We start from the raw sequence: 26,734 nt of genomic DNA on the forward strand, positions 1-26,734 counted from the left end.
AACTATCAGACTGTGTCCAGAGGAGGGCGACCAAGATGGTGAAAGGCCTCGAGGGCAAGACTTATGAGGAGCAGCTGAAGTCACTTGGTTTGTTCAGCTTGGAGAAGAGAAGGCTGAGGGGTGACCTCATCGCAGCCTACAACTTCCTCAAGGCAGGCAGTGGAGGGGGAAGTGCTGATCTCCTCTCTCTGGTGACCAACGATAGGACACGTGGAAATGGTATGAAGCTGTGTCAGGGGAAGTTCAGATCAGACATTAGGAAAAGGTTCTTCACTGAGAGGGTGGTCAGTCACAGGTCGGTGGAATGGGCTACCCAGGGAAGTGGTCACGGCACCAAGCCTATCAGAGTTCAAGGAGCATCTGGATGATGCTCTTAGTCATATGTTTTAGTTTTAGGTAGTCCTGCAAGGAGCAGGGAGTTGGACTTGATGATCCTTATGGGTCCCTTCCAACTTGAGGTATTCTATGATTCTAAGAATAATACCCTGTACATACAACACAGCATCCTAGGTGGATATTTGTACTACACAGACTGAAGTGCGATGCCTAATATTAGGTGTTTTCATATTGAATCCTGAAATAGACTTAAGGCTTTTGCAGCCAGGACCTGTGTTGAGTTCTGCTCCTATCTTTACAAGACAGAGGAACAATAAACTGTTCCAATTTTAAAGTTAGGCTTAGTTCTTTAAACTATATGTACATAGTAAATTTATTCTTCTACAAATTTTGCATATATTTCAAAATTATAAAGCTTTTAAGATGGAATGAACTTGCTGACTATTCTATATATTTTTTTCTCTATTTCTAATCTTGGTTCACTGTGAAAATGGAAACACAACTATAATACTTGGTTCTAGGAAATATAAACAGTTTCTGAGAACAAGATATGCATATTAAGCACCTCTTCTATTTATAGAAGTAAATCTGACTTTTTAATATAAATTATGAGTTAACATTAAGAAAAATACTATCATCTTAATTAACTGCAATAATAAAGAATGCTAATTAGTGTCTTAGAGAAGGTATTTTATTTCTTTGGATCTGATAGGAGGCATTTACTGCTGCAGGATCAAGTGTCTGTGAACAGACAAGGAGGGAGCAGCACCCTAACAAAACACTTGGAAGTGGTCCACAAGACTTTCCCTTTATATTCTTGTTACTGATGTACATTTCAAATTCAGTTAATATCTTTTCGTAACAGACTTCTTTCATCAGCATAACATCAAAGAGATCAGAACAACTTTAATTTCATGCAAAGAAGTGAAGTTTAAGTCTCTGTTTTAAATGCCTTACAAAATTTTGCAATGAGGTCAAGACATTGAGTTTATAATGTTTAAAAATACATATATATATATATATATATATATATCTCGCCACTGCATCTAGTCTGCTTTTCACATGATGAGAGCTGTGCTTTCACTTTTGTTCACTGAAACTACCAGATAATGTTCGATACACTATTTCATCTGCTAGGTTGCCAATAACACTCAGTATCAAACTTCAGCAAGTGCTCCAATACTCTGCCAAAATATTACACTGCAGAAGCCTCTCCCTCCAGTTCTGTAGCTGTTGGTAACAAAAGGATACAACTGAAATGCTGCCAGTACTGTGTACACGTCTCTTCCAGTACTTATCTCAAGTACTAATCAATCTTCCAGTAAGTTCCCAGAGCAGCATGTCCTTATTTCAATTTTCTTTCATATCAGGAGGCATTAAAGAGCATATTTCACACATTTTAAAGCAGAAGTGTTCACTATGTAAATATGCTGAAATAGAGGTGTATCAGCCAGAGCAGAGGGATCACACGCTGACGATGGGCAGTGTTCAGTCAGGTAATCTGCTGCACATCTGTGAGAAACCCCTCATGCACCCTGACACTTTCTGATTATTAAGAGCCATCGAGTCACCATGCTAATCCTCTGTTCCTCACTGTCTGCAGCCTGTGGGACATGATGCCACTACATCACCCAGCAGCTAACCAGCTTTCATCTCACATTAGCACCTATGACCTGAACAAACATGCACAGCAGCGTTCAAGCTGTGCGTCCATACATAGGTCAACAGACAAAGGCATTTCTTTTCAATGCTGGGGTGCAGGGGAAATGATGTACACTTTAATTTCAAGTTATAGAAAGATAATAAAGAAACCAAAATTAAATTAAAGTGTTGAACAATGCATTAAAACCTCTGGTCTCTCTGTTGAGATAAGAAGATGGTTTTAGGTAGTAGACAGAAACGGAGTAACCAATCTATTTAGAAGAATCTACATGGCCAAAAGAGGATGTATTTTGAGAACTATTAGGAGTTCAGCCCACCTAGTCAGGAGCAGGAAAAGTAAGGATGTAAAAACTATCACTCATTCAGAAAGTGTTGTGATAGGCAATGAGCAGGAGGAAGAGGGGGAATAACATGAAAAGGAGATGAAAACAATGGAGAGAACATGAAAGCCACTAGAAATAGGTTGAAAAATAGAAAGCAAGACAAAAGGTTTGAGTTCTTTGTGTCATGTTCAATGGAGAGAACATGAAAGCCACTAGAAATAGGTTGAAAAATAGAAAGCAAGACAAAAGGTTTGAGTTCTTTGTGTCATGTTTTAGTTCTATATTACCCTTCGTAGCATAATAACCTGCAATAAACAATCCCCAGGAATTTACATTTTGGTGAAGAAAATTGAAGTTCCCAGTATGATCTTTGTAAAGAGTTGGAACACAGTCATGTCATTAAAAATATTAAAAGTCAAACAGTATGACTTTGAGCAATTGGTCACATTAAATATTTTTACCAGAATGTGTCGTCTTTGGTTACAAACCAGACATACTTTGTAAATATATGTTGAACTCTAAACATGTAGTCTCTAACACTGTACACATGGCTTGCTCGTACCCCACCTCAGCAGCTATGCGTTATTTAATGTTTTACTTCTGCACTGCTTAGGTAGATGGGACACATTTTAGTGAGTGACAAGTATAGGTTATTGAGGTAGAACTTGTTCAACCTTGACATATGTAATCCTATATTTTTAATCTACTAAAATTGTGAAACAGTTCTATATGTGCCTCTGTTTTATTTACCAATGGACAGTTATTTGCTGACCATACAACTGAACACTGTGTTTCATCGTGCCTCACTATGAAGATTTCTGTCTGGATGGAAACACTGTTAACAATATTCTCAGAGGTTGTTAAACTGTCTCATTGCAAGATACCTCATTGCACCATTCAAAGCATACTATTTAGGATTTATCCCTTACAGCTTATAGAATAAAAGCATTCCAAACTCCCTGAATGAAGTATAAAGCATGTATATATATATATTTTTAGCAAAAACGCTAAAAAGCTTTACATGTTAATCCTCACACAGTCCCAGAGCTTTTAAGAACTATTTAGAATGTGCTTTTGTAAAAAATACAGTGGTAAGAAAAAAAATGTATTTTTAGCAATTGCTTCCTGTATTAGTTACTTAAGACTTCCTCTTCAGAAGAAATTATCTGGTAAAAATAATCTGTATGCCAACTTGTATACATTATGCAGATGTGTTTTCAAGTGAAGGAGCCAAAGCACAGAAATTCCCACCCCTACTGTCCATACAGTGTACATGTACACATACGCACAAGTACACATACACACTGCTTCAAAAATTTTCCAACACGATTCAGACAACAGCTAGAAAAGACTGGTTCATTCAGTCCCAAGTTCAGTATTTTGTGAAGACAAGAAATGTCTAATTCCTTTAGAACTTGATCAAGCTGGTAGGAGCGATTTCACCACTGAAAAGACGATGGACTTCCAACAAACTACTGCACGATCCAAGAATCTTCTACCTTATCAGAAATACTGGGGGGAAAAAAATACTGATCTGGTGCCACTATGGGCCAAAGCAAAACTAAGTAGTGTAACCCCACAAACAACTGCACGCTGAACTCTATAGTGACGAGCAATAATTAAAAAAAAAATTACTGACTTCATAAAGTAGAAAGCATTTCTAGCCCTTCAACTCACAAGATCTTAGAGGAATTCACAAGCACAGTGAAGTGTAACAACATGGGTCCAGGGCGCTTCCTCTTCTTTCCATGGCTAACGCTAGTGATCCTGCTCACCAAGCACTGCGTCAGAAATAAAATGCCTGGTTGTAAACATACCACCTTAGTTTCCTATAAACAACACAGACTAATATTAAAGGTACACAAGAATAAGTTCATAGCATCTGAAAGCAGTCAAAGCACTTTGAGGAAAATTGGGATTCTTTGTTTTTAGCTTTTTTTTTTGATATTTATTCTCTAGGTGATTAGCTACTTGCTGGAAACTTCACAAGACTTTACCAAAAACCTTATGTTACATATAATATTATAAAATGTTAGGAATCTTGAATTTTTAGTTCAGTCCATCTAGAGGAATATTGACTTCCATAGTACCGTGTAAAATTAAAATCTACCTCTCAGCTCTTTTACACTTATTTGCAGTGAAAAAAATAGACCACAGCAAAATACCACATTATTACATTTACTCTTCTAGATCAGTACAACAATGGAAATGAGCAGCCAAGTAACACTGCAATGCTCTAGCCGGGTTAGTATGCATTACAGCGTGAAAGAGATCTATTGCTTTTAGTGGTTAAAACAGGAGACAGGGAATCCGAGTTTCCATCCTCTTCTGAAGCTCATCAAGTTACTTATAACCACATTTTCAAAGTTCATCATATTGAAGGCCAAAGCTTGAGCTACTGAGAAATAAAAGGTGGCAGCAGACAGTTACATTTTCACATCACAGATAAAGATACCCTTCTTGTACCGTGTTCACAAACACGTTTTCTGTGTGTTAGAACTATCCTGAAAATGGGGAGCAACGAAATTAATTTCTACAAAATGTTACCCACTCATGATCAACATAAGCCTTGCCAATTTACCTTTAGATCAGCTAAGGGCTGTTATCCCCTCTAGTTATTGCAACATGTTAGGATAGCAATAATAATGTTTCTTAAAAAAAGAAATCTCTGTATTTTGGTGTCATCAGCATATTGCGGTAAGTGTAGCATAAGGCATCTTCTTATCCTCCCAAGGAATTTCATGATCTTATACAGCAGAATATATTTTTTCACACAACAGTAGCGAAAGTGGATTTTTTTCTCCATTTGAAGAAAAAGACATTTATTCATTACCAGTCCTTCAATTTGATTACAAGGATATGAAATCACTATGTATATAAACAGTATTGTAAAATCTTACAAAGTACTGCTATAATTTAGCCCTACACAGTATTAGGACCAGTTGTTGGTAGTTGCAGAGCTCAGAAAATTCAGAGTACCTGGGAAAGACAGGAAGAAATCAGTGCCAGATTTTCACTATTTTGCGCTCTCAGTGTATTTTGATAGCTATCAAAACATAAAATGGATCCTTTCATTTACTAACCAATTACTCCTAGTTAAACTGCTATTAATGAAAATACACTGGCCATTGACATTGTCTTCTAAAACATTTTAAACAGCAATAAAACTTGTCACAGAGGAACTTCGTTTGGGTAAACAAAAGCTTCCTATGTGTAACTATCAATAATATAATATTGTATTCTGTAATTCACAGATTCAAATCTGAACTCTAGGCACGGAATACTAAAGTCATCAATATTTAATTAAGATACTGCTTCTAAAAGCTTAAGTGGAACCATCTAATTAAAAAATGCTAATGTGGAGGTATAGACTTTCCTTGTCAAAGTGATGTATCTTATTCCTTCCTCTACATCTTTCTGGTTTGGTTTTGTTTTTTTGAAGACAGACAATACCTTATCAGAATAAGGTTGACTGCTATGAATAAAATATTTGAAATGCCACCAGGCATACAAAAGTATAACAGTTAGGGGATAATTAGGGGATATCAGTTAGTGTTTCAATAGCAAGCCAAAATAAGCATTTTGCTGCACACAACCAGTTTTAATGTAATACAGTTTACTCCTCATCCCAATACAACCAATTAGTTTGTCTTAAGAGTGAATTTCATCCTTTTATTTTTTTTTTTAATGGTAAAAGTCATCGGCACTTCAACAGGAAAACCGGCTCATACAGCATCATACTTGGCTTTACTTTTGGTACTAAAAAAAGAAACAACTAGTGGGAAATTATAGGCAAGCAACACCAATTTGGTTCTGGTATTGCTTACATAAAGCATCAAATACCTTCTCAACAGAACTCTGTAAATACACTTCAAACCAGATTAACCTCCCTATTCCATAAAGGCTACAATTCTACACACAAGCAGAAAAAGTTTAAGCCTGAAAGAGCTTACAATTTATTCCGAAACAAAACCAAATGCATTAGATGGGAGTAGGGTGAAGTAAAAGCACATCAGGCAGGGTTTGTGTTCCTACTTGTATTATTCTCACAGTGTTCCATAGCTTAGTTATCTGGCAATTATAATATTTCAACTCATTTACTATTTGCTAAAATAATTTTATAAATATCTAGATAAAAGTATGTATTTACAAGTATGTATTGTCAATAGTTATCCAGGAAAAAAAAAATCTAAAGCACCTTTACATGATGCTGACATTAGGACTGGCAGTTACAGTTCAGAAAGCAATCCTGGAGTCACCACAGACTCAATTTACAGTGACAACCAAAGCCACCGACAAAACACTGGTCCACATCAGGAAGGATACTGAGACAGAAATGGACAGCATCGCTTTGCTATGTAAAACCTTATTGTGTCCACAAGCAGAATACTCTGTGCAGTTCTTGTCTTTGCAGCTCAAGAAGGACATACTGGAGTAAGAGCAGGGCTACACACATGATTAAGGGAATAGAGAACCACCTTCAGAAGGAAGGCTAAAAAGGCTGGGACTCTTGAAGAAGGCTAAGAGATGATATGCTTGTCAAGGTTTACAAAATCATACAAGAAGCAGACAAATTAAAAGATGAATGAATGATTACTATACCTTGCAACACAAGAACTAGAGACACTCCATGAAATCAGCAGACCAGTTTAAACATCCGTAAAAGAAAAACACTTTTTTTTCCTTCCAAAACAGAGCAAGCAGTGACTTTCAAGACATTGTTGCTACTAAAGCTTACAGAAGCAAACACTATTAGCCCAATCAAAAAACAGATCACAGACATCAAACCCATAAACTGATTCTAAATAAGTGCTACCTTCTAACATACCTACTCTAATGCCCGTGGACGCTGGGGAATAAGAACAATTTCTCTGCCAGGGAAGAATTAGAGACAGATTCAGAAAGCCAGAGTACTTTCATTTAAAATTATGCTACACAGAAACCCAAATAAAAGCAGAGGTTCTAAAATCCATCTTAAAGTTTAACAGCATACTAAAGAGTTCAGTCCTGAAGAGTTAAAAACTTAACTTTCCAAAATATATTCATCCCTATTGACACCTGACAAAATATTAATGTTTTTCTGATTATCAGTAATAACAAAAACTAACATAGTTTAGTATTACAGAGGCAGCAATTATAGATGTTCATGTAATATATACAGTAGCCTTTTTTTTTGTAAGAGTACAAAATACTCTACCAATACAGTAATACAACTATTACTGACTTAAGTAAGTTCTCCTGCTTTACATGTGCTAAGAAACCACTTTCTGCTTCACTATACCTTTGCTTTAGCAAAATATCACCAACTGAATCCTACACCACACACACTTAACAGGCTTCTTTTGAGCAAAACCTAAACATTTTCAAGGTGTAGCTTGAAGATTAGACACAGAAGCATCCAAAGTTTCATACCTGTTATTGGAACGTTAGATTTTTACAAGGCAGTGACTGAAACGTGTGGTTTGATGCACAGCTACAACTTCGGGACAGACGTTGCTACAACCCACACACCTGCATGCGGTACCTCTACGGTCCCTACTCGAGCTCAGCACCCCCTGCGCTCCCCCCGGACCTCGGCCCCTCTCCCTGCTCTTGGAGGTGCTCTTTCCTACCCCCAGAATACCCCCGGGGGAGGGAAACTCCAGCGTGGAGAGATGGTCTCAGGACATGCACAGGCGGAAAGGCTGGGTGGGGGAACCCCAGAAGACAGAGGGGCGCACACCCCCGACTCCCCCGGCCCCCCAGGTTTTAGGGGGCGCGCACTCACGCGGGGCTGCCGGCTGCCTCCTCCTCGCCGCCGCTCTCCACCGCCGCCTCCTCCCCGATGTCGGGCAGAGTGATGAGCAGGGCCTTGGCGCCCGTCCGCCCCCCAGGCTCCCTGTCCGCCGCGGCGGCTCCCGGGCGCGGGGGGCGGCCGCCCGCTCCCCTCGGAGGCACTTCCCTGCCCGGGGCGCAACCCCCACCGGACGGGGGGCGCGGGCTGGCGGGCGGCGGGGCGCGGGGGCCGGGCGCGGCGGGGGCACGGCGCAGCTTGGCCAGGAGGGCGCCCAGGTCCAGCGCCGCCACCTTCATGGCGGCGGGGCGGCGGCCCCTTCCCGCCCCCGCGGGCCCGGGCGGAGGCGGCCGGCGGCGCTCCCGGCGGGGGCTGCCCGGCCCCGCGGGCGTTGCTAGGCCAAACAAACCCCGCCGCCGGGCTGCGACAAGGCTGCCAGTGCCCGTCAGCCTACGCACCCGAGTCATACGGAAGCGTAGGGCAGCAACCTGTTGCAGCCTGAGAGTTAAGGAAATAAAGCGTGGCATTTTCCCTTTAATTCACATCCCCCCTAATATTAAGGGGCAGAAACCAACCCCATCTGCCGGGGTCGCAAGGCCGCGCTTCCCACCCTTCCTCCGTGCAGAGCACACGTTTGTGCGCAGGAAGGGTTTGACAGAAACGGGGAGCGAGATAGATCCAACCCAGCACACCGCCTTACACCATGTCAGACAACCGCAGAAAGGAAGCTGCAAGGAGCAACAGCCCGCGATTGGATGTTAGGAAAAAAATTCTTCACGGAAAGGGTTATCAAGCATTGGAACAGGCTGCGCAGGGAAGTGGTGGAGTCACCGTCCCTGGAGCTATTTAAAGGATGAGTAGATGTGGTGCTTAGGGACATGGTTTAGTGGTGGATTTGGCAGTGTTAGGTTAATGGTTGGACTTGATGATCTTAAAGGCCCTTTCCAACCAAGACAATTCTATGATTGTGTGCTACCAACAATCCCAGGCAGCTTGGAGAGCAATAGAGGGTGTCAGAATCAAAGAACTTTCTCTCTTTTGCTATAAATACCAGGCAGTTGGAGGCACACGAGTCGGGGCCGGGGCAGATACTGAGCTAGCTTTGCAACATAGGGTTGTCTGAATGGACGGAGAGAAGAGTGGTCATGCCAGCAGCAGTTTGGGGACGCTGTAATGGCTGGTATAATGTCATGGCAAACATTGTGTCAACTCAGAATATGGCAGGTGGCATGGCCCTTGGCAGAGTCCATAAGAACAGCACAGGCTGAAAGATAGTACAGTTCCTTTATACGTATAAGCCCAGGATCATACATCAAGCAACTAGTTGCACTATCAACTTAAAGCTGGCAGCTGCTAGATGACAACCAAGGATACATAGTGGGGAATTTTATCCCTGCCTTGTCTTCCTAGCACATCAAGGAGTGCTATGAGCTGGCAGGGTGGGGCACATGCGACACCAAGTACGACTGAGATTTGAATTTAGGATATTCTTGGCCTTTTTTCTTACAAACTGAAATAAGCATGTTCTGACCAAACCTTATGGAATAGGCCCACATAAACCTAACAGTAGCACAATCTGTGTTTATTCCTCACGATGCCAAAAAGCCTTGACTGAGCCACAGTGAAAGTAGCATAATTGAGCATGTTGGTGTGTAGTATTTTTATCTCGGCTGCAGCCTCGAAGCAACCCTGCATGAAGACCTGGAATAGAACCTATTATGAACATCACTGTCTGTAATGTGTCATTCAAGAACTACAGAAACAGTCAGGTTCCACCACAAATCTACAGACTTGAGCATTTGACTCGCTCAAGTCCTTCAGATATTCTGCTTTCAACACAGATGATTCCTCTTTAGTTCTAGGTACTATCTTTGACACTACAAGTTTGGAACTATTTTTAAGTTATTTGGTATCCAAGTCCTCGGCAAATCAGCATAATATAGTCTGATGCTGCCCACTGCAAAGAAACTACTCATCTCAGATACAGACTGTTAATCCTGAAAGCACTTACAACTCTTTGCCATGGTAAGCCCATTTATTTACTCTCAATAATATTGTCAAACAAATGTACAGGAGCAGAGCAGAAGTAGGTAACTTTCAGACAAACAGGGAAAATTTATTTGAAAATTTTATGTCAAGTAAAAGTGACGATTACCATTAGCCCTGTGCTTATCGCTTTTGTGCTTTTTTTTTAACATTAGTCTAATTCCCATTGTGAGCCTTTATAATGTCTTTTTCTGTTGTAAATTATTTTAAACTGAATGTAGGTACTAAAATAATGGTTTAGAATGATTCACCATATTTTTATCATTTAAAATTATTTTCACTCATCAGCAAGTACTTTTAGTTTGTATTCTTAGCTATTTTACAAAACTAACCATCCATAACTCATTTTCTCAATGTTCTGAGACCAATTTTGGGGGCATTTGTAGTAAGAAGCAGCAGCTTATAGAATTTAGACACACTGTCATTTGTCAGGGTTTAAGGGCCAAAAAGGACTGTTTGAGCATCTATTCTGACCTCTTGTATCACATTTCACCTCGGCATTTCTCCATGCATTCTCTGCATCTTTATGTCATTTTTAATATCCATGTGAACAGCTAACATTTTCTAAACAATTTATATCGATGTGGAATGAGAAATTCTGCTACTGTGTGTCATTAAAGATTTAGGAAACACAGGAACCCTTTCACATGTTAGTCTTTAAATAAGAGCAACAACGATTGACATGGTGCATACCTGGCACCCCATCCTTACTGACTTGCCTCCTCAACTTTCATGGCCTAAGCACAAAGAAAGAATTTGTCACTTCTTGTCACTTCCCCTGAAAAGGTCAGAAAGATGAGATGAAAGCATCACAATGGGGATAATCCTATTACTGTAATTAGGGAATCATCATCTATCACTTCAGCTGTAAACAAAGCCTTTTTTGTTTTCACTCAGGACTTCCTGAGCAAGTGAAGAGAGCCTACACCCACTTCACTCTTCTGGTGCATTCGAAATCTATTTCATTAATTATTTTTCTCATTTACATTTTTTATCATCATGGGACATACAAACCTATTAAAAACCAACATTTTTCATCTATACATATAACAAATCATGAGAAAAGCTCCTTAAAATGTTAAGTATTGAACTATCTGAAAGGTGTTTTCTAAAGCAGTAAAACAGCATTCTTGGAGTAACGGTGATATTGAAATAGATGAGGGAAATGCTAGGGGAAAAAAGCAATTTAAAAATATTCATGAACTATTAAAGGATCACACACCTACTAAAAACTGACAATGTTTTATAAGGTCCTTGAGCAGCAATTAAATATTAACAAAAACATACAAATGACTGTCTAGTGTCCACTTTACAATAAATTGTGCTCAAACACTCCATAAAATTGCAACCAGTCTCAAACATTACGAACATCCTTTCAGAGCACACTTTGCTGGTTCTCAGCTCTCTCCAGACCAAGCTACTAGCCCATATGTTTGAACCTTAATGCTCTGGCAATTGCCAACTAGCCCCTGTTTCTGTAAAGTATGTTAAGGAAAAAACAAACTAGATTAATATATAAGAAATTAAACTGTAGAATTCTGATTTCTTTAAAATTTTCTTTTTAGCTATCAAAGGCAAAACTATATACAATCATAAAGAAAAAGGAAACAACAAATTTGAAATTAATCTACTTTGGAAGTTTTTCTCCCACTCCACCTGTAACTGTAGTCACAGTAGCATTTCTGGTACGGTTTAAAACTATTTCTTTTTGGGGGTTATTTTATATTGTTGTTTCACCAGTAACAAAGATTTCAGTAATGAAATTACAGTAGCACCACCTCCCCCACAAAGTCATTTTCTGGTTATGCTACAGAAATATCTATGCCTTTACTCATTTTATACAGGTGCACCAGCTGTGCCTTGGCCATGTTTAACATTGATTTCAAGTTCTGTTTAATGGCCTGCATATATTTTTATGTGCATTTAAAGAATCAAGGTGACATGTCTCAGTATAAATGTCCTTCTGACAGCTCACTGAATTTCAGTAGGGAAGAGTAAATTATTTTTTTTAATCATACCACATTGATTACATCAGTTGACTCATGAGCCTGAAAATCTGTTTTTGATAGTCACCAGTACTAGCCCTACCCAGAAGGCATAAGCAATCCTTCACTGCGTGTTCTGAACAGGTTGCTCACAGGGTCAAGTTTCTTTCTGTGGCTTTCTCTTAAAACAAAGATTTTAAAACTCGCTTTGAAACTCCACTATGTTTCTTGGTTTCAACTACAGAAATAATTTTCCATGTTACTTACTATGCTTCACATGGAAAGCTTTCCAGTTTCATTTTCACTGAATCTCCCCTTGTGCTATGAAAGCAAGCAGGAGTGTCCACTCCACCTTCTACACAGAATTTGCTATTTTGTAATTATTGCATTCTCTTTTACACACCGGTTAAGAGATGCTATGTCTTTTCTGCACTACATCAGATGGACATTTTTCCTAGAACATCAGTCATTCTCACTGCTTTTCAGAATTTCTACCACATTTCTGATACACAGACTGAAATGACTATCAGTCATGATCCATTTCAACATGTCACTTCACTACAGGTGGATTAAAATATCAGCAAAAACACGAATGTAGACAAGTAAATTTAAATTATAGTGACTCTTACGTATCTTTCCAGCATGACAAACTTTTTTCATTTTTTTCTGAAAGCTTGATAGTTTTCCAATGATAGAAAATACGCAATAAAATGACCCCATAATTCAAATCTGTACTTCCAAAATTCAGTGCGCTTTACTATTAGATTTAAGTGCCATCACTAATTGCTGATGAAATGCACTGACTCGTTCTTTCTGGGCTGGCCAGTTCAAGATGCAGCGAGATTTGAACATTCCTCTTCTTAGGTGAAGTGCGTGATACAACTTGTAATCTTGGATATCATGAAGAAAGATCAATATGATGGAGTCCCGACTTTGTTCAATAGCTTGCTGAAGAGCATGATACACCTTAAAACTGAAGCAAAAATAAGACAAAAATACATGTTTTTTTTCATGTGGAGGGAAAAAAAGACAAACAGTTGTTTTAATAGCTCACATTGCAAACTCAAAGACGGGACTCAAAACAGGGGTCTTAATGTCTATTCTATTATATAAAATTCTCATTACTTATGTTAAATTAGTTACCTGCTAACTAAAGAAAAAAATAATCCTCTAAAAATATAACCTAAGTCTACTGTCTTGATATAGCCTTGTTTAGCAAAGTTCCTTTCTTTTCAAGATCACTACATAAGAAAGGTGAAAAGACTCGTTTAGAGACAAATAAAAATCACCTTTGGATGCTAGTGATCTCACCCGTTATTGCCCTTTTTCAAACATGTAATTTTAAGGGAAGCAATCTGGTGACACCTTGACTCTGAAAAAAATACATTGACTGAGAGGTTCAAATTTCCACTAATGTACATGTGGAGCATTAACTTTACTAACTTAGGAATTATTCTGAAGTTATGAAATATTAAGCAAATATATTAAATTTGAATTTGCATGGTATTTTTTATTAAATTACACAGCAAAAGAGATTATCTTGTTAAAAAATCTGTAAGAAATTTTCTCCCTTACATGTAAAATTTTATATCCTACTCACTTTTTGCACCAGGGATCCTGTAAGAGGTGTTCGGTCACAACAAAAATAATCTTCCTGCTCTTTTTTATACTGTTAATTGTAGCTTCAAATTCAGATATGCCCGCTTCAAAGTCCCGTTCTTCTAAACAAAACCTAATTTGAAAGTGGTTATTTTTTTCCAGAGAGATGAAATTCTTAGACACCCAATTCTTGTCCTGTCTTGCATGAATAATGTAGGCATCATAACCAAACTCTTCCTGTTGTCTGTCAAGTTCTTTAAAACCTAGTATTCGATTTACTGAAATATTCCAGTAGAAAGCTATTCTCCACCCTTCAAAATGGATGAGAAGAACAATAAAAATTACTAGCATCACAATAGTGCTAGTGATCACAAACAGAAGTTTAAATGGAGCACTGTCTTTGCAGGCTGAGCTATCAAAATGCAACACCAGACTACCGTGATACTTAGGTGGGGTGTTGCAAATGTACTGGGACCTCAATCCAGGTATGTATGCTTGGGTCACATTAAGCCAATCAGCAAACCAAGCAATGCTTTCACAGGTGCAATCAAATGGATTGGAATCCATCTCTAGTATTCTCAAGCTCTTGAAAGCCGGGCCAAACACTTTTTCTTCAACTGAGGTTATCAGATTTTTCTGAAGGTTCAACAAATTCAGAGAGGCTTGGTCATCAAACAGAGTTGCTGGAAGCAAATTCAAATTATTTGATCCTAAATCCAAGTTTTTTAATTGAAGCAGACCCTTGAAAGCCTGAACTGGAATCTCATCAAGCCCATTTGATTTTAAATTAAGAATATGCAAGTTGGAAAGACCTTTTAAAAAAAGAACAGGGCCACCTGGATTTGCATGTTTCCAAAGTCGGGCTAAATTATTGTGCTCCAAATCCAGAATGTAAAGTTTGTGAAGTCCATCAAACAAGTCTTCTTTTATGTTTGCTATGTTGTTATTGCTGATGTCCAGGACGGTCAGATTTTGTAGAGGATGAAAAGGCGAAGGAGAAAGTGCCAGATTACTGCAACCTACCTTCCTCAGCATCAGTTTTCTAAGGCTTGGGACAAAAATGAATGATTCACTTCTCAAACCCAAGTTTTTGTTATAGGAAAGATAAATATCTTGTATATTATTGAGACCTTTAAACTCACGACCTGTGAGCTCTTGACTAATTTCATTGAGACCAAGATCAAGAATTTTCAGGTGTCCCAAGGAGGAAAATGCCCCACTTTCTATCGCAGAGATTCTTGTTTTTGTGAGGTTGAGAACCTGCAAACTGGAATTAGCAAGTGATGAGAATGTTTTATTAGTTATTCTTTGTAAGTTTATGTTGCAGTTACAGAGACTCAGGTATTTCAGGCTGTTCAGACCTGTGAACGTATTAGCAGTAATTCCTGCAAAATTGTTACTATCCATTACAAGGTACTCCAGGCGGTATAACCAATGAAAGGAAAAATCTTCAATTTTCCCAGCAAGTGAATTTATCAGATTCAGATGCATGAGGCTGGATAATCCATAAAATAAACGTGACGATACATGAATGTTATTATGCTTCAGGTTTAAGTACTGTAAACTTGAAAGCCACTGAAATGAGTCCTCTTCTATCACAGACAGAGAATTTTGGGAAAGGTTTAAAACTGTAAGATTTGTTCCTTGCAGTCCCTGGAAAGTTGACTTGCCAATGTGTGAAAGCTTCACACGGCTCAGCGAGAGGTTCTGAATCGCTGTGTTTGATAATTCTGTGCAAAGTCTCCTTGTGCGATTTTCACCAAGTTCAACATCGTTCAGTGTGAGGCCAAACAGATTTCCAATTTCATGTAAACATCCTGTATGAAACTGAAAGGAAAAGAAAAAAAGAGTTTTGATCGAAACAAGGGAATAACGTGAGAAAGTAGCCCCGTAAAGCCAAAATTTGGAAAGGTTTTCAAATGAGATTTTCAAGCTGAATATAACTCCTATGCTTCAGATTTTTCCACAGCCAAGTTCACACAAACGCTTCTTGGATTTTATACTTCTTGTGATAATAGTTATAAAATTTGTAACATGATTCTTGTAATTCTGAGTAGTACTCTTTTGGAAGAAGATAGAAAGTTGCTTAGTTAGATGCAAGTTAATTACAATTTTGTGTCCAACTAGTAAAACTCTTTCACTAGAAGTATCTTAGAAATTGAGATAATCTTTTTCTTCATCTTTCTTTTATTGGTATCTGCTAGGGGTACCAATATACTAGTGCAAAACCAGATATACTGTAAAAAAAGTTATTTAGGCCTTCAGACAGCCAAGAAGAAACCCCGTTTCTCTGTGTGAGCAGAAGCTACACTCATGCAATGTGATACTACACACTTGCTTTCCCGACTCACAGGGAAGTCTGCTGCCTCCCTGGGGCTTGGGTAAGGGATGTTGCCAGGAGGCTTCCTGAACTGGTGAGGCCCTCTGACTACTACCCACTATTAGTATTCCAGGTGGGTAGGGATGAGATTGAAGAGAGAAGTCCCAGGGCTATCAAAAGGGACTTCAGGGCCCTGGGGCGTTTGGTGAAGGGGGTAGGTGCGCAGGTTATATTCTCTGCAATTCCTTCGGTGTTTGGTGAAAATAGGGAAAAGACTATAAAAGTACAACAGATTAATATGTGGCTAAGAGACTGGTGCCGTAGGTGGGATTTTGGGTTTGTTGACCACGGGGCGGCTTTCATGGCACCGGGCCTGCTTATGCCAGATGGGGAACAGCTGAATCAGAAGGGGAAAAGGGTTATGGCCCAGAAGTCGGCAGGGCTGGTTAAAAGGTCTTTAAACTAGGTTCGATGGGGGAGAGGGATAAGACCAGGGCAGCCACAAATGAACCTAGGGGGGACAGGCCTGTGTCGGGGGCAAGGCCGCTAGCCCAGCTGAAGTGCGTTTACACCAATGCACACAGTATGGGCAACAAACAGGAAGAGCTAGAAGCCACTGTCCAGCAGGAAGGTTACGATGTGGTAGCCATCACAGAAACGTGGTGGGATGACTCTCATGACTGGAGTGCTGCTATGGATGGCTATAAGCTCTTTAAGAGGGACAGGCGAAGCAGGAGAGGTGGTGGGGTAGCGCTGTATGTTAGGGAGTGCTTAGACTGTGTCGAAATTGAGGAAGATGGTGAGGATGACAAGGTTGAATGTTTATGGGTGAAGATCAGGGGGAAGGTCGGCAGGGCGGACATTACGGTGGGAGTCTGTTATAGACCACCCAACCAGGATGAGCAGGCGGACGAGGCATTTTACAAGCAGCTGTCAGAAGCCGCCCGGTCACCGGCCCTTGTACTCGTGGGCGACTTCAACTTGCCGGATGTCTGCTGGAAATACAACATGGCAGAGACGAAGCAATCTAGGAGGTTCCTCAAATGCATGGAGGACAGCTTCCTCATGCAAGTGGTAAATGAGCCCACTAGAGGAGGGGCCCTGCTTGACCTGTTGTTTGTGAACAGAAGAGGACTAGTGGGAGATGTTAGGGTCGGTGGCCGTCTTGGGAATAGCGACCACGAAATGTTAAGAGTTTTCGATAGTGGGGGAAGTAAGGAGGGGCAAGAGCAGAACTTCTGCCTTAGATTTCCGGCGGGCAGACTTTAGCCTGTTTAAGAGGCTGGTGGACCAAGTCCCTTGGGAGTCGGTCCTGAAGGACAAAGGAGTCCAGGAAGGCTGGACATGCTTCAAAAGGGAATTGCTAAATATTCAGGAGCAGGCTGTCCCAGTCTGTAGGAAGGCAAGCCGTCGGGGAAAAAGACCAGCCTGGTTAAACAGAGAACTTAGGCTAGAACTTAAGGAAAAAAAGAGAGCCTATTTGCTCTAGAAGAAGGGTCGGGTAACTTGGGAGGTCTATAGGGACGTGGCCAGGTCGTGTAGGGAGAAGATTAGAAGGGCCAAAGCTCAATTAGAGCTTGATTTGGCTGCTACAGTCAAAGATAACAAAAAAAGCTTTTACAAATACATCAACAGCAAAAGGAGGGTCAAGGAGAGCCTCCACCACTTGCTGAATGAGGAGGGTAGTGTAGTGTCAGGGGATGAGGAAAAGGCAGAGGTGCTCAATGCCTTCTTTGCCTCGGTCTTTAATGTTAAGACCGGTTGTCCTCAGGAGACTCGGCCCCCAGAGCCTGAAGTTAGGGATGGGGGGCAGTGTGAACCCCCCGTAATCCAGGAGGAGACGGTTAGTGACCTGCTGCACCAATCGGACACACACAATGCTATGGGCCCGGATGGGATTCACCCCAGAGTAATGAAGGAACTGGCAAATGAACTTGCCAAACCACTCTCTATTATCTACCGGCAGTCCTGGTTAACTGGAGAAGTTCCAGCTGACTGGAAATTAGCAAACGTAACGCCCATCTACAAGAAGGGCCGGAAGGAAGATCCAGGGAACTATAGGCCTGTCAGCCTGACCTCGGTGACAGGCAAGGTGATGGAACAGATCATCCTGAGTGCCATTACACGGCACATGCAGGACAATCAGGGCATCGGGGCCAGCCAACATGGATTCATGAAAGGCAGGTCCTGCTCGACCAACCTGGTCTCCTTCTATGACAAAGTGACCCGCTTAGTAGATGAGGGCAGGGCTGTGGATGTAGTCTATCTAGACTTCAGTAAGGCATTTGACACTGTCTCCCACTGCATCCTCCTAGACAAACTGGCTGCCCGGGGCTTGGATGGGTGGACTCTTTGATGGGTTAAAAACTGGCTGGATGGCCGAGCCCAGAGAGTGGTGGTGAATGGGGCAAAGTCCAACTGGCAGCCGGTCACTAGCAGTGTTCCCCAGGGCTCAGTTCTGGGGCCGGTGCTGTTCAATATCTTTATAGATGATCTAGACGTAGGGATTGAGTGCACCCTCAGCAAATTTGCAGATGACACCAAGCTGGGTGGGAGTGTCTATCTGCTGGAGGGTAGGAAGGCCCTACAGAGGGATCTGGACAGGTTAGATAGATGGGCCGAGACCAACGGCATGAGGTTCAACAAGAACAAGTGCCGGGTCTTACACTTGGGCCACAACAACCCCATGCAGTGCTACAGGCTGGGGGAAGAGTGGTTTGAGAGCGGCCTGGCGGAAAGAGACTTGGGGGTGCTGATCGACAGCCCGCTAAACATGAGCCGGCCAATGGCATCCTGGCCTCTATTAGAAATAGTGTAGCTAGCCGGTCTAGGGAAGTGATCGTCCCTCTGTACTCGGCACTGGTGAGGCTGCACCTTTAGTACTGTGTCCAGTTCTGGGCCCCGCACTTCAAGAAAGATGTTGAGGTGTTGGAGCGAGTCCAGAGGAGGGCGACCAAGCTGGTGAAGGTTCTGGAGGGTCTGTCCTACGAGGAACAGCTGAGGGAGCTGGGGTTGTTTAGCCTGGAGAAGAGGAGGCTCGGAGGTGACCTTATTGCAGTCTACAACTACCTGAAGGCAGGTTGTAGTGGAGTGGGAGTTGGCCTCTTCTCCCGGGCAACTAGCGATAGGACAAGAGGACACAGCCTCAAGCTTTGCCAGGGGAGGTTCAGGTTGGACATTAGGAAGCATTTCTTTTCAGAAAGGGTCATTAGACATTGGAACGGGCTGCCCAGGGAGGTGGTGGAGTCACCATCTCTGGATGTGTTTAAGAAAAGACTGGACATGGCACTTAGTGCCATGGTCTAGTCGACAGGGTGTTGTCAGGGCAACGGTTGGACTCCATGATCCCTGAGGTCTCTTCCAACCTGGCTGATTCTGTGATATCCCAAGCCTCCATCATAGTGCTGGCCCCTCATCTTGATTCAGATATCAGCTGAATGATTCAATACTCCATTTGTCAGAATGATTCAAATGCATAAGGCTGCTTTTCAGACAGCAGTACTGTAAAATCAGAGCAGGTTAAACTAGCATAAAGTAGCTCTGCCCAAGAAAGGAGCGGTCCCATCTACTTACCCACACTCTGTACCCTTGTGTCAATATGGCCATACATGCTCTCACATGGTGAACCAGTTAGGGAACCAGCCTGACTACAAGCTAACCAAGCCAAAAAATCTGTAGAGTTTCTCCAGCGATCCAGTTAATGGCCTCATTAAAGCTTGTACCAGAAAGGGGGAGGGATGAAGCGGCCAAGGGAAAGAGGACGGTGGGGTTGCCTCTCAGCAGTGGTACAAGCTTTAAAATATTCTTGTAATTTTAATATACATGTTCTTTACAGATTGATCAACTGGGAAAAACCACCAAGCAAATTCAATGCAAATGCAGTATTCACATGCTGAAGGTCAATCAGTGCTGCAACACTTACCATCCGTCTTCAAAGAATCATATCATAACATTGAGAAGCAGGTCAGAGAGACCAGTGAGGTAGGTGGCAGAGAAAACACCCACTTGCTTTTTTTTAAAGACTGAGTATAGTTTTCTGCAATGATTATTTCTCTGGGGTATGCCACAGGCACAAAGGAATATTCTCTTTGATTAACTAGGAAGTGAGACCTAGGCTGTATAACTAGCCTTGCACAATATCACACTTTTTCCACACTTGGAAAGTATATCAGCTGTTCACTTTCAGCACGTACAAAAAAAATCCTGCACAGAAAATAGCTGGTAAGGGTTCACAGAACTACTTGATTTATTTCTTGCTTGAGACCTCTGAGCTACATGGAACCAGCTCTTGCTGGTAGCAGTGGGAGAAAAATAATTATGTGTATCACTACTGCAGGTCAGGAGTAATGCTGTATACAATAGAATGGTTTTATCTTTGACCTCAATGGATCAAAAATGTAATGTCAATGCCATACAATCAAAAAGGATAAATCAGGATAGTTCCGTTTTATGCTTACACCCGTTGAATTTCTGTTGAAATGCTTCCTACCTCTTTCAGTGGATTTGATGACAAATCAAGACTATTCAATGAGGTGTTGCTAAGAAAACTGAAGTCTTCCTTTTTCAACTCAGTGATTTGATTGCTATCCAACATGAGCTCACGAAGATTCTTCAACTGTTGCTGCAATCCTAAATTTGCTGACTTCAAAAAATTATGAGATAGGTCCAAAATATTCAAGTTCTGGGGAAAATATGCAAACAGAAGAGTCTAAAATTATTTTTATTTTATATAATACAAAACCATTTTGAAATATTGCATTAGAGTGTAATTGATTAGAAATTAGTTGCAATACTACAATTAAAATAAATCTGTAACAGAGAAATGACAGGTTTCAAGCTCCTGCAGGAAGAAGCCTTCTGTATCTTCCACACCTGTAACTCTCATTGTGTTCATGATCTTAACTTGCTAAAATATCTATTGCAAACCAAAGAAATTTGCAGTCCTGCCATGCAAGCAAGCACATTTTATGTCACTGAACTGGAATACCACATTTAGCAGAGAAGTTCAGACTAGTCCAAAACAACATGCACACTCATTAGAACATTGTATGACAATTAGTACCCACACATTGTCTCTATTTTCTTTTGTCCTTAGGTTCTTCCTTTTGTGTGATTCCCTGGTTGGTGCAAAGACAATGGAACAGTGTTTTACTGCCTCCTGTGCTGGTCCCCGAACCTCATAGATGCTACAGAGAAGAATATTTAACCACATGTAAACTACCAGGAAAAACAAAGGTGGAGTAAATAGGTTTTTACTCTTTCTCAGTCCCCAAAGTCCTGGGAGACACTACATTCAGGCCAAGTGCTGGCCTTCATGGTCTAAGTAATTACACCTTGACCTTGAGAATTCAGGCTAGCTACCATTTTTAGACCCTAGGCAACTCAGATTCCATACCATCCACTTTGCCCCATATGTCAGCCTGACCTCGGTGACAGGCAAGGTGGTGGAACCACGGCACATGTAGGACAATCGGGGCATCGGGGCCAGCCAACATGGATTCATGAAAGGCAGGTGCTGCTTGACCAACCTGGTCTCCTTCTATGACAAAGTGACCCGCTTAGTAGATGAGGGCAGGGCTGTGGATGTAGTCTATCTAGATTTCAGTAAGGCATTCGACACTGTCTCCCACAGCATCCTCCTAGACAAACTGGCTGCCCGGGGCTTGGATGGGTGGACTCTTTGATGGGTTAAAAACTGGCTGGATGGCCGAGCCCAGAGAGTGGTGGTGAATGGGGCAAAGTCCAACTGGCAGCCGGTCACTAGCAGTGTTCCCCAGGGCTCAGTTCTGGGGCCGGTGCTGTTCAATATCTTTATAGATGATCTAGATGTAGGGATTGAGTGCACCCTCAGCAAATTTGCAGATGACACCAAGCTGGGTGGGAGTGTCTATCTGCTGGAGGGTAGGAAGGCCCTACAGAGGGATCTGGACAGGTTAGATAGATGGGCCGAGACCAACGGCATGAGGTTCAACAAGAACAAGTGCCGGGTCTTACACTTGGGCCACAACAACCCCATGCAGTGCTACAGGCTGGGGGAAGAGTGGTTAGAAAGCCGCCTGGCGGAAAGAGACCTGGGGGTGCTGATCGACAGCCCGCTAAACATGAGCCAGCAGTGTGCCCAGGTGGCCAAGAAGGCCAATGGCATCCTGGCCTCTATTAAGAATAGTGTAGCCAGCCGGTCTAGGGAAGTGATCGTCCCTCTGTACTCAGCACTGGTGAGGCCACACCTTGAATACTGTGTCCAGTTCTGGGCCCCGCACTTCAAGAAAGATGTTGAGGTGTTGGAGAGAGTCCAGAGGAGGGCGACCAAGCTGGTGAAGGTTCTGGAGGGTATGACCTGCGAGGAAGGGCTGAGGGAGCTGGGGTTGTTTAGCCTGGAGAAGAGGAGGCTCGGAGGTGACCTTATTGCAGTCTACAACTACCTGAAGGCAGGTTGTAGTGGAGTGGGAATTGGCCTCTTCTCCCAGGCAACTAGCGATAGGACAAGAGGACATAGCCTCAGGCTTCGCCAGGGGAGGTTCAGGTTGGACATTAGGAAGCATTTCTTTTCAGAAAGGGTCATTAGACATTGGAACGGGCTGCCCAGGGAGGTGGTGGAGTCACCATCTCTGGATGTGTTTAAGAAAAGACTGGACATGGCACTTAGTGCCATGGTCTAGTTGACATGGTGGTGTCAGGGCAATGGTTGGACTCGATGATCCCAGAGGTCTCTTCCAACTGATTGATTCTGTGATTCTGTGATCTGCTGCTGCTATTCTCTCAGCACAAATCCTGTATGGAGAGGTGCCTTGATGGGATGCAATAGGGAAAAGGGGATAGAGAGCATTGACTCATAAGGATAGATGAGACTCCCGTGTGCTCTAACACAAGAAGCCAGTAGGCCTTTTCTTTAGAAAAATAATGAAGGAAGATTATATATTGGGTATTTTCAGATGCAAATAAGCAGCTGTTCAGGACACACACTGGAAAATACGGTAAATTCCCCATTTATACTTTATTTACATTAAAAGATGCATTTTTAAAGCTTACCTCCAGGGATATGAAAGGATCATTTTTTATATCTATTCTATTGTATCCTAGATTGAGCTCAGTCAGGTTGGTGCAGGAAGCAAAGGCTCTGTCAGGGAGCTTATACAATTCATTATGTTCTAACTTCAGAATCTGCAACAGGGGCACATTTTGGCACAATTCTGGTTGCAATTTAGAGATGCTGTTGTAGCCTGCGTTCAAGTAAACCAGCTGGCTGTACTTGGTCAGATTTGCAGGACCTAGCTGTTTTAGCTGATTATGAGAAATGTCCAAACCCGTTATATTGTTTGGGAGATCAGAAGGAATTTGAGTCAGCTTTAGGTGACTGCAATCAGCCATTTCATTTTGGATCTGACATTGTTTTACAACTGATGCGCACAGCAAGCAGACAGACACCAGTCTGACAGATAAGGTGCTCCACCAAGGAATAGCACTTCCCATCGTTTTATCTGCAAAGGCAAAATGAACAGAGTACGAATTACACTCATTTTGACACAACTTGTATCTTAAACTGAAGGCTAAGCAAGCCAGGCTCGAAAAACACATAGTTTCATACTAAGTAAACCTTCAGTATTTTTCACCCATAAAGTACCATTCATTTCTGCAGAAGAGGTATGTCTAAATGTCTCTAAATTAAGACTTTTCTTTAAAAACAGCAGTATTGTCTTATGTACAAATAATTATGTTCAAAAAGCAGCCAACGCTTTATCTATTGTCAAGGCAAATTTCCAACCATTTTCCTTTTTCTGATTAATTTTGCATAGCTTTAACATGCATAAAATATGACAAATTATACACAGGCCCCTCGCTGCTAATCACTGAGCTCTGAGCTTAACTACACTGATAAATATTTATACACAGGCCCCTCAATGTTAGTCACTATGCTCTGAGCTTAACTACACTTAAAATATTTATAGTTATGCAGTAAGAATGCCTAATATACCACTTCTTTATTTTACAGTTCTTGCCAGTTTTTATTTTACAAGTCAGCCACACAAAATTCTAACTGTCTTTCTATCTCATAGCAAAAGAAGGAATACCAGGCTGTAGAAAGGTGTATGAGAAAGCAAGAGCAGACAAAATGAATCAGTACCAACCTATTCAGAGAAGGAAACTGAGAAGACCTAAGGTGTGTAGAGAAAACACTGTCCATAGATTCAATACATTTATCCAAATACTTCCAGGAAAACTCGCACATTTAAGAATTTATATACCTCACCCCATATGTTTTGAGCATTTCCATTAGGATATCAACCTCTGTCTACTGGTGCTCTAATTTTCAAAGGCTCTGCCTCTTTAGGCATTACATTTCTGATGAATCTCAGACTTTTTCATATTTTATTCAGTTTCAATTTAGTATCCATAAGATTTAAGTTCACCTGGTGATCTTGTAGTACAGCTTTAGTAGATATGGAAGAAAATTCATTCCACACAAATTCTCACCGGAATAGAGCTGTAAGAGCTCAGAAGGGTTTGACTAGCCTGCAGAGTCATAGAGTTTGTCTAATTAAATAGCATTTCTGCTAATCAAGAGAAGAGTCCAGTGTGTCTTCCATATCATTCTCTACTGAATTAATCTTTAGTAGAGGGAGAACAAATACTTTGAGAGTGCTTGCCAGAATATTTTTTCATGCTTTAGCAGAGAACAGTAAGCTTATGTTCCTCCACTTCAATTTTTTCTTTTTTTAAAAAATATAAAGCTTATACCTTCACCACTGAAGCTTTGAGTGTCTCTGCAATCTCCATATACACATATCTGTATGGCCTTCTGCCAATTAATTTGGAACCTACCTGCCAACCTCAATTTACCAATGAGTTAAGTCTCAGCATGATGGGCTCAGAGGTAGAGAAGACTACCGGTGCCCCACTATAGAACAGGCTATAGAAGGGAATTTAACCTTACTGGACTTTAACAGGAATCTAGAAGAGTGTCTCAAAAGACTAACTCCCAGGAATATGAGCTTGCTTAGTTCTGCAGGTCACATTTTCCTTTGCTTGGAACCTATGTTTAATTAACATGATCTAGCTTTAGGCACATTAGATTACTCCTCAATAGCAAACAATAAAACAAGAAATTAAACCAGCACATTTGTACAGAAAAAGAAAAAGCCTTCAGAACTGATGTTTTTTAAAGAGAAGAGTTTTCACTACCCTAACAAAACACCCTGAGGAACTGACACTGCAACCTGTGGCCAAACAGGAGTTTAGCAGGTCAGACCCCAGCAGAGTTTGGCTCCATAGGTGACCTGCCTCTTCAGAGGGCACGCATTAGGACTGCTCCAGTGACAAAAAGCCACCTTATAGTGGCCAGAGGGGAACCCTGTGAGTGCCTCTGTGGGAGCAACCTGGCCATCTAGGGAGAGACATCAGTAAAATCTAGCGGGAGTGGGGATACAAGCAAGGGAAAGAGGGACCTAAAGCATTGCAAAGGTGTACACAAAGGACTGCAAACAATGATTTAAAATAAACTTCAATGAAAAACAATTCGCTGCTGAGCCCTGCATGTGGGCCTGGCCCATCTCCTGCAGCTCATACAGCCTGGCTCTCCACTCACCTGCCACTGGCAAACAGGGAAGGGGAGGAGACAGCGAATAACTGAACCTGATAATCCTGCAGACAGCCTGACCTGCTACGGCTGCTGCTGAACACAGCACCCATATCCCTTTAGCTGAGGAAAATAAAGGACCACTTGTCCTGCCTCATTCCTCTGCACCCCAACTGGAAGAGCTAAGGAAAACAAAGGGGGAGCTTGTCTGTAACAAAAGCTTTACCTCTGGCCTGCCTCCTTCTGAGGGTTTATTTTAGGGAGATCAGAGAGCTGCCAAGCTCCTCAGCAGTTGTTGCCAGCTCATATTTAAGTTTGAAAAGCGCAAGAAATGTACTGCACAAACACAAACCAAGTTCTTTGGCTGACTTCCAGTGAGGCCTGAAGGGGTGCCTTTTTCTGCTGTTTTCATTGCAGGAAGCCTGGAGTCTGTTTCAGGTGTTTTATGCTTTGGTTGGGGATCCAGCGAAGAAAGCACACACCCATTATCAGACTTAAGGGACAGTGTCACAGAATAACATTTAATAGACAAAATAAAGAATAACAGTTTTGATGTTATGAGCAAGAACTTTAGAAAACTGGAGAACTTAGCAGGAGAGCCTCCAGCATCTCCCAGGTAGGGACATTTCCACTTCACCTGTATTGCCTTTTCTTTTTTAAAAAAAAACACAAAAATACCTCCTGCCATCTGGGGACACAACATACGGGCCCAAGCACCAAAGCACACTCATTAAGCAACAGCAGTGGCACCGCCTTTGCTAACTTGCAAGTTAAGAGAAATCCAAGTTCAAGGAAATCGCCCGAACTCCCAAGCAGTACTTGGGCTTTGTGCCTCTGGTATCTGCATTTATTAGTAAGCAGTGAAGAATGGCATCCACTTACCGCTGCGGGCTCTGTCTCCTTCAGTTTTGGGGGCATCCAGGGTCTGCACGAGTTTCCCAGCACACGAAAACCGTGAGGAAACACGGTGCCCAGAGCCAGAAGAAGTGAAACCGAAAGCAGGGACGGGCGGCGGAGCCGGCTGCGGCGGCGGGAGGCGGCGGCGGCCCCGGCGGAGCAGGCGGAGCAGCATCCCCTGGCCCCGGCAGACGCTGCGGGCGCCGCTGTCCTTCCCTC

General features: G+C 41.9%; 2 protein-coding genes across 2 annotated transcripts in view; both read right to left on the reverse strand.

Annotated features, from left to right (window-relative positions):
* The window catches only part of FAM149A (family with sequence similarity 149 member A), a 33,660-nt gene extending 25,267 nt beyond the window's left edge, over positions 1-8,393 (reverse strand). The window contains exon 1 of the mRNA XM_068403880.1: positions 8,089-8,393. Within this exon, the coding sequence (XP_068259981.1) occupies positions 8,089-8,393 (305 nt within the window). The remainder of the gene's footprint in view (positions 1-8,088) is intronic.
* A 4,400-nt stretch (positions 8,394-12,793) lies between these two features.
* Positions 12,794-23,514, reverse strand: TLR3 (toll like receptor 3). Its single transcript, XM_068403252.1, has 4 exons — positions 23,074-23,514; positions 20,534-20,725; positions 13,726-15,551; positions 12,794-13,098 (listed from the first exon to the last, which is right to left on the reverse strand). Exons 1-4 carry the CDS (start codon positions 23,512-23,514, stop codon positions 12,870-12,872), a joined length of 2,688 nt encoding a protein of 895 aa, XP_068259353.1. The 3' UTR covers positions 12,794-12,869.
* Between the last annotated feature and the right edge of the window lie 3,220 nt (positions 23,515-26,734).

Source organism: Nyctibius grandis, chromosome 6 (genome assembly GCF_013368605.1).
Source record: "Nyctibius grandis isolate bNycGra1 chromosome 6, bNycGra1.pri, whole genome shotgun sequence".
Lineage (NCBI taxonomy): Eukaryota > Metazoa > Chordata > Aves > Nyctibiiformes > Nyctibiidae > Nyctibius > Nyctibius grandis.